This window comes from Arachis ipaensis, chromosome B04 (genome assembly GCF_000816755.2).
Source record: "Arachis ipaensis cultivar K30076 chromosome B04, Araip1.1, whole genome shotgun sequence".
In the NCBI taxonomy this organism is placed as follows: domain Eukaryota; kingdom Viridiplantae; phylum Streptophyta; class Magnoliopsida; order Fabales; family Fabaceae; genus Arachis; species Arachis ipaensis.
The window spans coordinates 33,211,945-33,226,575 of NC_029788.2; the positions used below are offsets into that span (position 1 = coordinate 33,211,945).

The 14,631-nt window shown below is 34.5% G+C and overlaps 1 protein-coding gene, 1 long non-coding RNA gene and 1 pseudogene across 2 annotated transcripts in view; 1 reads left to right on the forward strand and 2 right to left on the reverse strand.

Moving 5' to 3' along the window:
* LOC110271019 overlaps positions 1-4,851 on the forward strand; it is a 63,959-nt gene extending 59,108 nt beyond the window's left edge. Inside the window, exons 2-3 of the mRNA XM_021121095.1 lie at positions 1,995-3,169; positions 4,107-4,851. Coding sequence (XP_020976754.1) covers positions 2,017-3,169; positions 4,107-4,681 — 1,728 coding nt within the window. The 5' untranslated portion in view covers positions 1,995-2,016 and the 3' untranslated portion in view covers positions 4,682-4,851. The remainder of the gene's footprint in view (positions 1-1,994; positions 3,170-4,106) is intronic.
* Positions 1,084-1,703, reverse strand: LOC107636355 (annotated as a pseudogene).
* Positions 7,996-8,274, reverse strand: LOC110270601. Its single transcript, XR_002360242.1, has 2 exons — positions 8,142-8,274; positions 7,996-8,037 (listed from the first exon to the last, which is right to left on the reverse strand). It is a non-coding gene; the product is annotated as an uncharacterized LOC110270601 (long non-coding RNA).

Below are 14,631 nucleotides of genomic sequence, written 5' to 3' on the forward strand. Positions count from 1 at the left end.
AAATTGATCAAGGTGATAAATCGACGACACTCTAATCAAGGGATCCTACATTTAAGTTTTAGGAATAGTAATTTTTTTTACGGATATATATGACGAAAAATATTTAAGAAAATGCACAAAATCCCTTCTAATTATAGCAGTATATTAATAGGCATTTTGTGCTAATTAATTCACATTTTTTCAATTTAATATGTATAAATAATTATGAAGATATTTCTAGTCAATTCTCACATAAATAAAAAGTAAGTTATTCTTTATAACTTATTCAATAATTATTAAAAAAAATTAATTATGTTATCATAATTAACATTAATTAACCATTTAACTTTAGTTTTGAAAATTAAATTAATCAACGACCATCATAAAATTATTCTTGCAAATTAAAAGAATGTAAGTTCCAATTATCAAATTTTACTTTTTTTTTTCAATTCACCCAATTTATTAATCAGTTTTATAAAAAAAAATTAAAAGTTAAGAAAAAACATATCAAAAGAAAAATCGAAATGCAGAACATAGAAGACATAACAAGAGAATTAGAGATTATCAAAAATCTAATTTAACTTATTCTACGTTCTATTGAGGTAGAAACCAAGCACCCCGCCACCAAATTCGAAGAACATGTGATCTTTTTTATTTTTTATTTTTTTTTTTTGTCATGTATCACAGTACAATACACTACGTAATAATTTCTCATATCCTTTTCAAATGAATCCATGTTAGTCTCAATTTGTTTTTCAGTTTTCCTCATTTCTTTGTATGCATTCATATTAGTCTCAATTTGGGTGATTTGAGAAGAAGCTAAAAATTACAAATGGGAACTTATTTGAAAACTTTTGTAATTTGCAAAACAATTTTGTTAGAGAATTAAGAGGGAGTCCAGCCAATTCTTGTCAACTTTAAAATGGGCTAGATTTTGAAACCCATCTTAACAAAGGCAAATTAATATACGTAAATGTTTCTTCTGCATCAAGATGTCTTTATTTTTTTAAAAATGGTATGATTTTTTTTAAATCCTATAAGTATCTGATTGTTTTTGCCTGGACATTTCTTTTTAAGCATTCGGATGAGTTTTTTTCATATCAAATGGATGTTTTTTTTATATATTTATGGAATTGTTCAAGACAGCAAGTGTTTCACCACTCCTTTTTCCTTGAACAACTTCTAAAGCTGAACCAGATTGTATTTCGAGCAAAACTGCACCATCTCCATCGGCATCGCAAGGTCGCAACCTCTTAGTCCTGACCCGAGCTTTGTTTTGTCGACTACCACAACGAACTTGTCAGAGACAACCTCCACCATCTTCTCGCGGAGAAGAGCACTGCCGCGGCCTTTTACAAGGTTGAGGTCAGGTCCACCTCAGTGGTGCCGTCAATGGCGAGATCGAGGCGGCGATTGTCGTGGAGGATAGAGAACGGGATTCCGAGGGAGAGTGCCTGCTTCTCAATGTGCTTGGAGGTAGGGATGCCGATTATGTTGGAGAGTTGACCGGTGGAGAAAAGATAACTGAGCTTGGCGACAACAAAGACAGTGATGGAGCCGGTATTGAGGATGAAGATCATGTCGGATTTGATGTACTCGACGACTTTGTCGGCGGGGAGCACTTTTTGAGATAATCTTGGATGAAAGCAGGGGCGGAGAGAGCCTAAAGATGAGAAAGGGAGTTTGAGTGTGTTGTTGTTAGGAGTGCATAGGTTAATGTAAGAGAGAAAAAAAATATTTTTATAGTTTTTTATTAGATTTACTTAATTAATTTTTAATTATTTAAATTTTAAATTTAAAAAATTAAAATTAATTATTAAATAAAGTTTAAAAAATTAACTTGTTTATGTTATCTACCTATACTTTTTCATTTTTTAAATTAACATGTCTTCACATTTTATAAGATAAAGACTATATTGAGAGTAGTATTTTTCAAACTTTCAGCTTACTCTCAAATTTTCATTCTTAAATTTTTGTGGGTAACCAAACATAACAATATTGTCATTATTGTGAAGGGATATAAAGAATTGAAGTAGCATGGAAGAAACTGGTCAACACAAGCTGCTTAAATGGAGAGAATCTGCGAAAGCAACACTATGTCGTTTTCAAGCACACTCTGAACCAGTTGCCATCTCCAGTCTTCCAGAAGAACTTCGAGAACAGAACAAGAACACTTACACACCAAAGGCCATCAACATTGGTCCACGGTTCACGGGAACAAGACGGAACCTGTTGAAATTGGAGGAGACCAAATGGCACTACATGCAATCTCTTCTTCATCGAGGACCCAAGGGACCCGAAAGAAACCTAGAGGAATGCACGCAAGTCGTTATAGAACTAGAGAGTGAAGTTTGCGCAAGCTATGGCGAAGGTGATCTCAAATTGGAATGGAACGACCTCGCTAATATCATGTTATCCGATGCTTGTTTCTTGCTGGAGCTTCTCATAAGCGAATCAGATTACTTGAATGTTCGCGTGCCTCTATTCCCAAGACCTCAAATAAAAAAAGAGATGCTGACTGATATGTTGGTTTTGGAGAACCAAATACCGCTCGTCATTCTCCATAAGTTGTCGGAAAAACTCTTCAATGAAGCATATCTTGTCCCGATTGAATCGCTGGCATTGAATCTCTTTGGCTACTTTCCGAATAGGAGCTTTAAGTACTTCACCCCCAACATTGCCTCTCATAATTTTCTTGAACTTGTCCACTCCTACATTTCCGACGACAGCTATGATCAGGAGAGAGTTCTAGAACAAGAAGCTCATGAGGGAAATCACCAAATATCCATTACTATCAACACTAGCACTAAACTTCTGCAGGTAGCGAATCAATATGCAAACTGTGGTTCCTCCTCTGGCATCAATAATGGATGTGTTAAATGTGTTTCTTCTGCCTTCAAAGGATGTGGAAATTGTTGTGCTTCCCCTCTCAAGCTCAAACAATGTTTTGGTTGTGGTTCTGCCTTTAAAGGCAACGGATGTGGTGCTTGTTCTGGTGCTTCAGAATTTGTCCATGTATGTGGATGTACATGTAATGATTGCTCCTTCCCTGATGCCACTAACAATGTGGACTTTGATAATAATATGAACAGGATTAAGGCAAAGAATATTCAACCTCTTAACTTCCATGCCGAATTTAATCGTTGTGCTCCTATCCTTGAAGCTGCTGGGGTAAAAATCCAAATGTCAAGTAAGTTCTTTTTTTCCTTTTCTTGTTAGACCTTCTATTTCCCATATGAGTAACGTCACAGAACAAACACGAGAATATGGAATAGCTAATTTCAGCCAATATTACAATAGACTATCAAACAAATTTAATATAACTTTACCAAGAATAAAATTTTATTAAATTTAAATTTTAAATATCTTTATTTTTAAAGATTCAAATATTTTTTTCATGTTAAAGTTGGCTTCAATATTAGTTCTTAATATCTTCTCTTCTTATATAAAGTCTAGATTATCAATAAATTTTTAACCAAACATATAATCAATAATTCTACTTTCTTTCTTTCTTTCTTTCTTTCTTTCTTTCTTTCTTTCTTTGTGCAGGCAAGAATGCATTTTTTTCCCTCATTCTTGTTTTTTACTTCTCTTGTTAATAATCTGTTTCACTTATCCTCCTTTTTTCTTATTTTATTTTTTCATCTTCACTTTTCCTCACACAATATGGTGACCTGATAATCAAAGTATATTCAGACACTTTATTAACACATTATAATATCATATAATATTTCTATATACATATTTTATTTTCTGTATTAAAATTTATTGATAAAATGGAAAAAAAATAAAAAATATATCATTTATATAACAAAAGAAAAGTATACATTTAGTGGGGTATTAAAGAGTGGTGCAAATGTAAGTTTTCTTTGTTAAATTAAATGTAAAACTAAAAAGTAATAACATAAAAAATGATTTAATTTTAATTATGTGAATATCTATTGAATTATAATCATTTGACAAAATTATATTTTGAAGAGTGAGATATATAAATCTTATCCGAAAAAAAAAGAAATAACTTTAGGAAATTAAAATGAATTTCGACAAATAAATTGTTTTGGTTTTAAATAATTTCCAATTTTTAATGCAATTTAAATTAATTTCTATCACCATTTCCGATCGTGCAGGCCCAGAGAAGAAGCTGGGAGATCCTTGTCAACCTGTAATACCAGGCGTTAAGTTTGACATAAAATTCAGCAAGGGAACATTAGAAATTCCACAGCTTCACATCACAAGCTCTACCCAAGTGATGTGGCAGAATCTCATTGCTTGGGAACAATGCCACACTGGTTTGAGTTGCAAACACAAGTGCACATGGGCTGCATTCTTTTTCAACGGTTTAATCTGCTGTGGAAATGATGTACAACTTCTAAAAGATAGAAAAGTGATCGTGGATCATTTGAACATGAGCAATCAAAAACTGATGGAATTCTTCAGATCGTTGATAAGTGGAGTTGACCGTGACAAAACCAATGATTCCCCATACTGGGAAATGATCAGTGAGTTGAACTCCTATTATGGAAAATGTTGCCTTAAAATCAAACGATATTCCATAATGTTGCGGCATTCGTGGATTCCGATGATCGCCCGCCAATTCGACCGGGTTGTGTTGCGCGGTTACAACCTCCTCGTCGGAATGATATCTGTCTATGCTCTTATGCAGACCATTTATACAATGCTCGGTTATTATCATTCCAAATAATCATATCCGTCGATGCAGCCGCCGATGTCTTCCATGAAGAATCACTGAATCAATATACCATGGCAACCTTCTGCCAACCACTTGTGTGTTAAAAGAAAATCTGGGAACAGCAGAAGACTAGATAAGGTATTAATTTGAGTGAAAATTCATATGCAGTTATTATTCTATAAAATTGATAATTGAAAATAATTAAATAATTTAATATATATAAATAAATTATTATTTAATAATTTTTAATTATTAATTTTATATCAATATATTTGCATGTGAGTCGTTATTAGTTTCTTTTAAAAAATTTGAAAAATGGTATCTGTCAATATTATTTTTGATTATGGGATGAGATGTAATTTAAAAAAAAATTGTACTCATTAATTACTATTAGTCTTTAAATCTCAGGTGTTTTGCCTTTTGCTATTAGTGTTATATTTGTGAAAAATATTATTTATATACTAAAATTAGTCATTAAAATTAATTTTTATATATTTGTGTATAAATATATAATTTATTAATTTATTATTAATAAATATTTTATATTTTAATACTTATTCTACTTTAATAAATAATTTTAATAATTAATTTTAATATACATATAATATGATTGGATATATATATATGCCCCTTGCACTTGTATGTAATACAAGTCTAATACCTCCTTTTTAATTAAATATATAGCACCATAACGTTCTAAATCCTATCCAATAATAATAGGAAACAATAGCAACTGACATTCCCCGGTGATGTTACATAAGGTTTTTTTTCTTATCCTACTTTTAAATAAAAATGCTAAATAGTGAACAATTATTCATCTATCACTGAAGGAGGATATTCCATAAATTAGTAATTTATAACACCGTTTGCACGCTAAAATTTTGTAGTAATAACAGTAATATAAATCGTCTTTAAAAAAAAGGCTTTTATATCAAGTAATTAGTTTTTAATAGTTTGTAACTTTGTATTCATACCAGAAAAGCAAAACGTTGATTGGAATAAATTAAACAGGAATTACAATACAAGTCATCTATTAGAATTTTATGCTATAAAAATCGGATTATGATTTGGAATTGATTAGATTATTAGTATAATTGTTTCTTTAATAATCTTATAATTCTAAAATCACCTAAAACACCACCAAATGAAATTGACATACAAATCAATTAAATATTGAAATCTCAACTCATAAATGTCTTTTATCAATTTAAAATGTGAATTGCATTAATCTAAATCTTGATCCAACAGACTTCCACATCTTTTACTAATATAGCACGTACCAATTAACCAATCAAAGTAGGTAACTAGTAGTCAATTCTTTAATCATTATATCAGTACCATTTAACAAAGGATCAAAAGAATCATATATTAACTTATCAAAGACGAACATAGAAAATTAGAAATCATTAGAATATAGCAAGTGTTTTAAGATATGTTATTTTCTTGGAGTCCTTTGAGCTAGTACGAGATTACACTTCTATGTCCATCAAATTAACTACGAAAGAAAGGATTTAAGAAGATAATTTTACAATTAAATACTATTAGATCTACTTCTTATGAGGTTTTCCTCCACTCTCAAAAGAGGGTAACAATAAATAATAAAAGCTACAAGTAAATTGAAGAAGCGATTTCGCATACAATTGAGCCGATCATTAAAAAATGTTATTGAAAATAAAATGAACAAGAAAGTAATAGTTAAAGTGTTATGCTAAAGAGTTCATTAAGAATTTAATTGGTGAAAGTTTAATAAAGAAAAATTCCACGAGACTGGTGCGAGCGGAGGAGAGAGCAGACGTAAGAATGGGAAACACAGCCAGCTTAGCTGGCGAAAGTAACAAGGGAGAAAGTATGGGGAGGGGTGCATCTAGTGTCATAGAGAGTTTGAAGGGGATGAGAGTTTCTTTTAGGATACGGTAGTAGGCATGGTTAATCCTAAACCTTTCATAGTATAGATGATGCCTTTGATGGGGACACTAAAAAAAAAAAAAAAAAAGGTTTTTGGTCATGGTTATATCTAGTAAAAAGGGTGACTATAGATCTATGGTCACGGTTTTGGACTTATGGTCACAGTTTTTTACTGTGGTCTATTCTACCGTGGCCATAGGTCTATGGTTACGGTTACAACTTTCAAATTTTGACACTTAGCTTTAGGCCACGTTTTTTCACCGTGATCATAGGTTAATCTATAGTCACGCAAAAAAACAGTGACCATAGCCCATCAAACCGTGACCATAGCCTTTATGGTCACCCCTCTTTAAAACCGTGACCATCATAGATAAGCTATGGTCACTCCTCCTTAAAATTGTGACCATAGCCTTATTTATGGCCACGGTTTCACCGTGATCATAGCTCTACGGTCACCCTTCCGTAAAACCGTGACCATAGCCTATTTTATTTTATGCGATTTATTTTTTTAAAGCATAATCACATTCCAAAACGATGATAATCACCAAATAAATCTAAAAATAAAAAATCCAAGAAATCTAAATCATAAAAGTTTTATTATAAGCTAGATATGTTTTTAATCCAAACAACACAAATCAAAATAGAGTGTAATTTATCCATTACATGTAATACTAGGTAAAATCTCGTTTCAAAAAGTACACAATAACAACAACAACAAAAACAAAGCCTTGTCCCACTAGGTGGCGTCGGTTACATGAATTAAACGACGCCATTGTGCTCTGTCATGTATCATATCTACAGAAAGACCGTTTACATATAGATCTCGTTTGACCACCTCATGGATGGTCTTCTTAGGTCTTCCTATGCCTTTCACCTCTTGTCCATCTTCCATCTCATCCACCCTCCTGACTAGATGTTCTGTCGGTCTTCTTCTCACATGTCCAAACCACCTAAGACGTGATTCAACCATCTTTTCCGCAATGGGTGCTACTCCAACTCTATCCCTTATATCTTCATTCCTTATTTTATCCAATCGCGTATGACCACTCATGCATCTCAACATCTTCATCTCTGCCACACTCAACTTGTGTTCATGCTCCCCTTTGGCCGCCCAACATTTCGTACCATAAAGCATAGCCGGTCTTATAGCAGTGCAATAGAATTTACCTTTAAATTTTAAAGGCACTTTTTTGTCGCATATAAAACCAGATGCACTCTGCCATTTTGACCAACCTGCTTGGATCCTATGATTTACATCCTGTTAATCTTTAAAAGGTACACAACACATCAAAATATTACATGTAGATAACTAAAGTCATTATAAGACTCATTCCATCCCATCCAAAATACAAGTATGAGAATAGAACAATTAGGCAGTACCCTTTTCCTTCTTCTAAATTTTCTTCAGTGCAACCCAAAAGCTTTTGAATTGCTCTTCGCATGTATTGGATTGCAAACTTTACCTATAACATTAGAAATAAAAAAAATTAGCTTAGCAATAGTAAAACTGTTACAAAATTATGATTTAGCATTAGTTATAAGTATAAAAACAGCTATATATCCTCACAGTGAACTTTGGAAGACGAACTTTATATGTATCTACAAGTTCCATCATCAAATCAACCAAATCAGAGAATGGACTATCTAAAATCATCCCTGCAATTGACGAATCCTCAACTCCATACATAAGGCTGAACAGAGTCACATAATTAATGGCATGATATACCGTTCAAAATGATAAGTTTAACCATTACATGCACTTAACAAGGAGAAAAAAATTGATTCACATTGGAACAAAAACATACATGAGTTTCCAATTCAACAAATAAAATTACCTAAAATAATTTCTGCTTATGAATATAATACGAAATCCTTAGTGCTACACAGATACAAAAATCTACTTCTCAAGAATCACAATGATGGAAACACCCTCTTTCACAAGCCATTTCAGCCACCATATCATGGATTGTAATCCCTTCTTTTACGTTTTATATGATCCTTAGTTCCTTACAAATAACCACAAAATCTTAATGGAGGAAGTATTTAACAAATTAATGAGATCTCTTTGTTGGCAACTAATTATGACAATGCATTAATTGTGAATCAAACCCTAATTTTTTCCTTACAAACCCATTGTTGCTTAGCAAGCTATTTGTAACACTCCTTCCAAAGAAAAAGGTCGAAGCTAGAAAGTGAATGATAAAAGCTTACCTAGTTATAGCTCCCATTAAGATACAAATCCAACGAAAAAAAATCTTCTATTGGAATTTAAATGTGAGAATTTGTTTCATCCTACTATAGCTTTATTTTTTAAAGCTTAATAACTAAGTAATTATTTCATGCTGACATTCTAGGTAAGGAACACATTGTGTGTCATCCAAATATAATTTTAAGAGATGAAAAAGCAAGTTACAAAGCTATATATCTTTTAGCATAAAGCCATAACTCCACAATAACTTTCATGTTCAAGCATATATCTACAAGTCCTAATGTCTTACAAGTTATAATATCCAATCTACGCTGAAATTTATTGGCTCTAGACTACGTTTATAGGTTCATGATCCTCATTTAAGCGAACAATTGGCTGCCTAATCATTCACCCTTTTTCTATGACTTTTTATGTTCATGGAAAATTACATAGAAGAAACAGATTTACATTCTAACATAGCTAACATTAAAAAGCTTTACTGAAATTATGAAATCTACTTTTTCATGTTTACTTCTCCATGCTTTCGTTGATACCATTTACCTCTCAGCATGAACTCTTGATCCAATAAGTCACTCTTAGGATCATATTCAGCTCTGCACCCCGCCAATGAAAATGAAAATAGAGTAAATTAGCAAGGAAAGCACCCAAGTAATACATGTCAATACAGCTTTTTGAAAATTATACAGAAGACAAGTGCAAAATATGCCTAATTCGGTCACAAGGCCAACATCTCAAGAGGATATATCTTAGCATTATGGCCTGGAAAAGCCTTTCTTTAACCAAATGTTTCTATTTATACCAATATAATACTCAACCACTTAGATCACAAATTCCCAAAAGAAAAGAGACGGTAAAAAAAGAAAATATGATGTGATAGCATAGCACCCACAAAGAATATGATTTCTATGAAGATGCAGAGGAAATCAGGTTTTGACAATACTACAGGTCAGAAAAAATACTACATCAGAAATCTCAAAAAGTCAAATTATCAAATAGGTTGCATGCATGAGAAAAAAAAGAAAAGCAAGAAAAGAAACTTACATGGAATACTCAATGGAGGGCACGACACGAAGAGTAAGTGAGTGAGTGATGACACGAAGAGCGGGCATACCAGGCCCGTGGAAGCTGGCGATTCATGAATCCAGGGAGGGCTTTGAGGCTTCCACAACAAATGAGCTCCAGGGGTTTTAGGCGTTGAGGCTTTGACAAGAATGGCGAGGGATTTGAGGCTTCGAGACAAGCTCAAGGGACGACCCAACAGATGACAATGACGAACAATGGGCAAAGCGCGGCTGATGCCCAGCTTCATGGGTTGGAGCAAGACGACGACGGACGGTGAGCTTCAAAGTTAGTGACCGGCGACTAAGATTTTCACGACAAAAGAGGAAATGAGGGTGCGTGGCTGGGTGGGAGAGAGGGTTGGCTGGGTTCTCTTCTTTTTTTTACCCTAACTTAAGAACTTACGAGGGAATGGGGAATGTTTTTTTTTTGGGATGGGGAGGGTGGGGACGACATCGTTTTGGGTTTAGGGACTTAAAAAAAAAAAATAAAAAATGTGGATTTTTGAAAGGGGGAGAAATGGCGCCGTTTTGGATAGGGTTTAAAAGAAATAATGAAAAAACCATCTTTTTTGGCCACCCCTAATAATCATGACCATAGGTACTTTATGGTTACCCCTTTTCAAAAAACCGTGACTATAGACCCTTTTAGGTCACCCCCAAAATCGTGACCATAGATTCCTTTAAGTCACTCTCCAAAACCGTGACCATAGACCCTTTTAGGTCACCTTTTCGAAAAATTGTGACCATAGACCCCTTTAGGTCACCCCCCAAAATCGTGACCATAGACCCCTTTAGGATACCATTTTTTAAAAAACCGTGACCATAGACCTTTTTTGGTCACTGTAAAATACCGTGACCATAGACCCCTTTAGTTCACCCAAAAAACCATGACCATAGACCCTTTTAGACCACCCCCAAAATCGTGATCATAGACCCCTTTAAGTCACCCCCCAAAATCGTGACCATAGACCCTTTTAGGTCACCTTTTTTTGAAAAAGCGTGACTATAGACCCTTTTTGGTCACTGTAAAAAACCGTGACCATAGACCCCTTTAGGTCACCTCCTAAAACCGTGACCATAGACCCTTTTAGGCCACTCTTTTTTAAAAAACCATGACCATAGGTACTCTATGGTCACCCTTTTTCTAAAAACTGTGACCATAGCTTTTTCTTTTTGGTCACGGTAAAAAACTATGACCATAGACCCTCTATGGTCACGGTTTTTTTACCGTAGCCAAAAAAATCGTGGCCATAGACCCAAAATGTTGTAGTGATATATTCTTGCTATCGTGACAGGTAAGTTATAGTCCCTAACCCTCTGATAGTAACATTCTCAGAAGAAGCAACGCAAGCATCATTAAGGTCCTTGGAAAGCTCATAAGCTACACGGGCATGGTGAATCATCTCAAGAGTATTTAGAGAGCGGTGGGTACGAGGTGATGAACGTTGACTAAGGGTATTTTCTTGTGAAACGTGATCTGATAAGGACAAGGATAATGTTAGTCAAAAATAAATAAATTCAAAACATAAGGTTCTTCGAATTGTTAGGTAAGCCTCCTAAAGAGAGGTTGGTGTCGAGGGAGACATATTTAGGGATGATGAGTAAGAACTCAATTAACTTAGCAAATCAAGGAGTTATTTAAGAAAGAGGATCGAAGACTTTGAAATCGAAGACTATTTTGTAACTGTCATGCGTCTGGGCAAAAGAGCGGGGACGGTTACCTACATCTTCGCACATGTGGGGGTGTTACTTCATTGTTGATCAGTTATGGAAACAACTATAAATATTAGAAGGCTCGAAGATACAAGGGTTGGAACTTTGCTTCAGAAATTACTCACGCACACTCACATCCCAGGGACTTTCTAAGTCTGCTTCGAGTCAATTTTCTGTAGCGTTCCTTCCACATGTCTTTACTTTCCATTTACATATTCTGCAAACTTTACTTTTCATGCAAATTTACTTTTTAAGCAGCATTTACTTTCCTTGTTCAATTTTTATATTTCGAAACCTTTATCTTCCATATCAAAAGTCTTTTGACTCAGTCGAAGGCATTTTACTGCTTTGTTTAAATTTAATGCAAACCATTTCAATTCCAGTCAATTTTACTTCCAAAGTCTTTATTCATGCATTTTCAGTTTCTTTCTTTAAATCCTGCCTAATTTGAGGGTCTTTGATGTACTTTTAGAAAATTGGTACTCGCAAAAGAGGAGTTGGTTTCGCTCCCAAACCATTAGAATCGAATCACTATCGATTTGCTAAAAATCGATAAAACAAATTGGCACGCCCAGTGGGACAGTTTTAAGTTAAAGTGTGTCAAATGATTTTGGTTTCATTTAGTGTATGCAATTAAGGAGTTGAAGAATTATTCACATGGCGGATGAAGTGTCGAATGTGAATGGTGGTTCATCCACTAATAAAAGTGCACCAATAGTTATACAATCTTTGGATGTTATTTCACGTTCCGAAGGGGTGGTTATTAGTGAAAGTGTGGCGGTTACAAGTGTTCAGGATGGAAATAATGGACGTAATACTCGTCCACGTGGTATCCACCACCAATTCTGCCCCAAGTAACTGCTGATTGGCCTCCTTATGGTCTTCTTCCTGGGTTTACTCCACCAGTGAGTAGTTTTGTCCCTTCGAGGTTTGGGGGTATGAATGGAGTAAACAATGCCCAAAATCTACAACAACACTCCGAGTATTCTCGTGATTATAATGTGGGTTCTACGTCAAATGCTTCTAACTCAACAACAGCATTTAGATAATATGTAAAAGAAAGCCATCATGATCTAGTCAATTTGTTGACTCAGTAAATGACCATAATTCTGAATCCTATGATGGCTGATCACGAATTAAAATTCAATTGTCTTGATAGGCAAGTTGAGCGAATTGTTCGAATCGTTGATTATGATGAAGGAGAAAGGCAGAACGCTAGAGAAAATAATGAGGGTTTCCAATTTTTTTTTCAAAATGAGAATGATGTTTTTAGAAATAGAGAAAACCCCCAGTTAGTTCCTCGTGGTCAAAATGCAGATGATGTCCTGGCTCGATTACATGCTAATCAGGTCGGTGAATGTTATCAGGTTACCAGAATTGTGGAGGATGTTTTAAATAGGGTTGGATTCAATATTGGATTCATGAATCAACCTCATTTTGTGTCAGCTTTTCCTTGTGATGTTCAGATGGCTGAAGTGCCAAGGGGAATGAAAAATCCTAAAATCATCACAAAATTTGCAGGAGAAGTTGGAGAGTCAACTACTGAACATGTTGCTCGGTATTTGGTTGAGATTGGAAATATAGCTAATGATGAAAATTTTGAAAATGAAGTTTTTTCCTTCTTTGTTGACGAAGAATGCATTTACTTGGTTTTTGAATCTAAGACCGAATTCGATTACAACATGAGCTCAGTTAGAAACTGCTTTTCATGCTGAGTTTTATCTGGGAGAATTGAATGTAGCAGTTACTAATTTAGTATCTTTGAAACGAGAAGATGGTGAAACCATTGATGATTATATGATTCGTTTCAAAAATACTAGAAGTCAATGTTATGTTTCTCTTCTTGAGAATGAGGTGGTGAAAATAGCAATTATGGGGCTAGGATTTTATATGCGCCGAAAATTACTCATTGTGCATATTCCTGACTTAGCCCATTTGGCTAAAAGGGTACGCCAGGTACAAATTCTTAAAAAATAAAAAGAGAAGTATAAGGGTGAAAGGAGGTTGAAAAGTAAATACTTTTCTCGAAAGGAGAAGGTTGCTTATGTGGCCATGGGATCCTCTGAGGAGGAGTCCGATTTAGAAGCAAAAGTTGACTTGGCCGAACTTAAGAAAGGTCCTCTTTATGTTTGTTCTCTGCTTAAGAAACTCCGTTGTAATGATAAGTCGAATGATTCAAAACTGAAAAGTAGAAAAAGATACAGTTTTGATATTTTGATATTTCAAAATCTGATAGATTTTCGATGTGTTGCTTAAAGATAAACAGTTAATTCTTCCTGAGGGTAGAATATTACTTTTGGTGAAAGATTTAAAAGAGAAACCATATTGTAAGTTTCACCAAGCAACTAGTCATTTGACTAACAATTGTGTTCGTTTCAGGGATTTAATACAAGAGGCCATTATGGAAGGACGATTGAAGTTTGATGATGGTAAAAAGGAGATGAAAATTTATTCTGATCCCTTCGATTTTGAAACCAGTTTTGCTAAACCACTTTCAGAGTGAATATGGTTGGAATGTCTTATGACTTTGACGTGGCTTTAGGGGACTTTGAATTGAATGTCTGTTCTGTATATCCTAGAGCGGGTGATGGATTGTTGGATTTTCTGGTGTAGCAAAAACTCAAAGATCGGGATGTATCTTTGTGTCCTTGGTGTAATGCGGTATTTGATGCTAAAGCTGCAGCAATTTTTGAGAAAGAGAGAATGAAAAAGAAATTGGCTCATCGTGAGAAGCAGGCTCGTCAAAAGAATCCTATTCAATGAGTTGAGGGTCAAAGCTCTAGTGGTTCTCAGAGAAATACTATTGCTCCTATAAGCTATTCTTAAGCTATAGGCGTGCAATGTATCTCATGCTGTTAAGGGCAAGAGGGCAACCCCATTCGTGCACTCTCGAATAATCTTTCCTACTGATGGAGAGATATATCCGAAAGGAGTTTCTTCTCTCGCGAAACTGGATAAAGACAAAGCGGTGGTTACCGCCATGATTGTTGATAAAGACAAGGGCGATGATTTGGATAAAGAATATTTCGAGGAAGGAGATGAGGAGATGGTTGGTACTATTTTGATCATCCCAA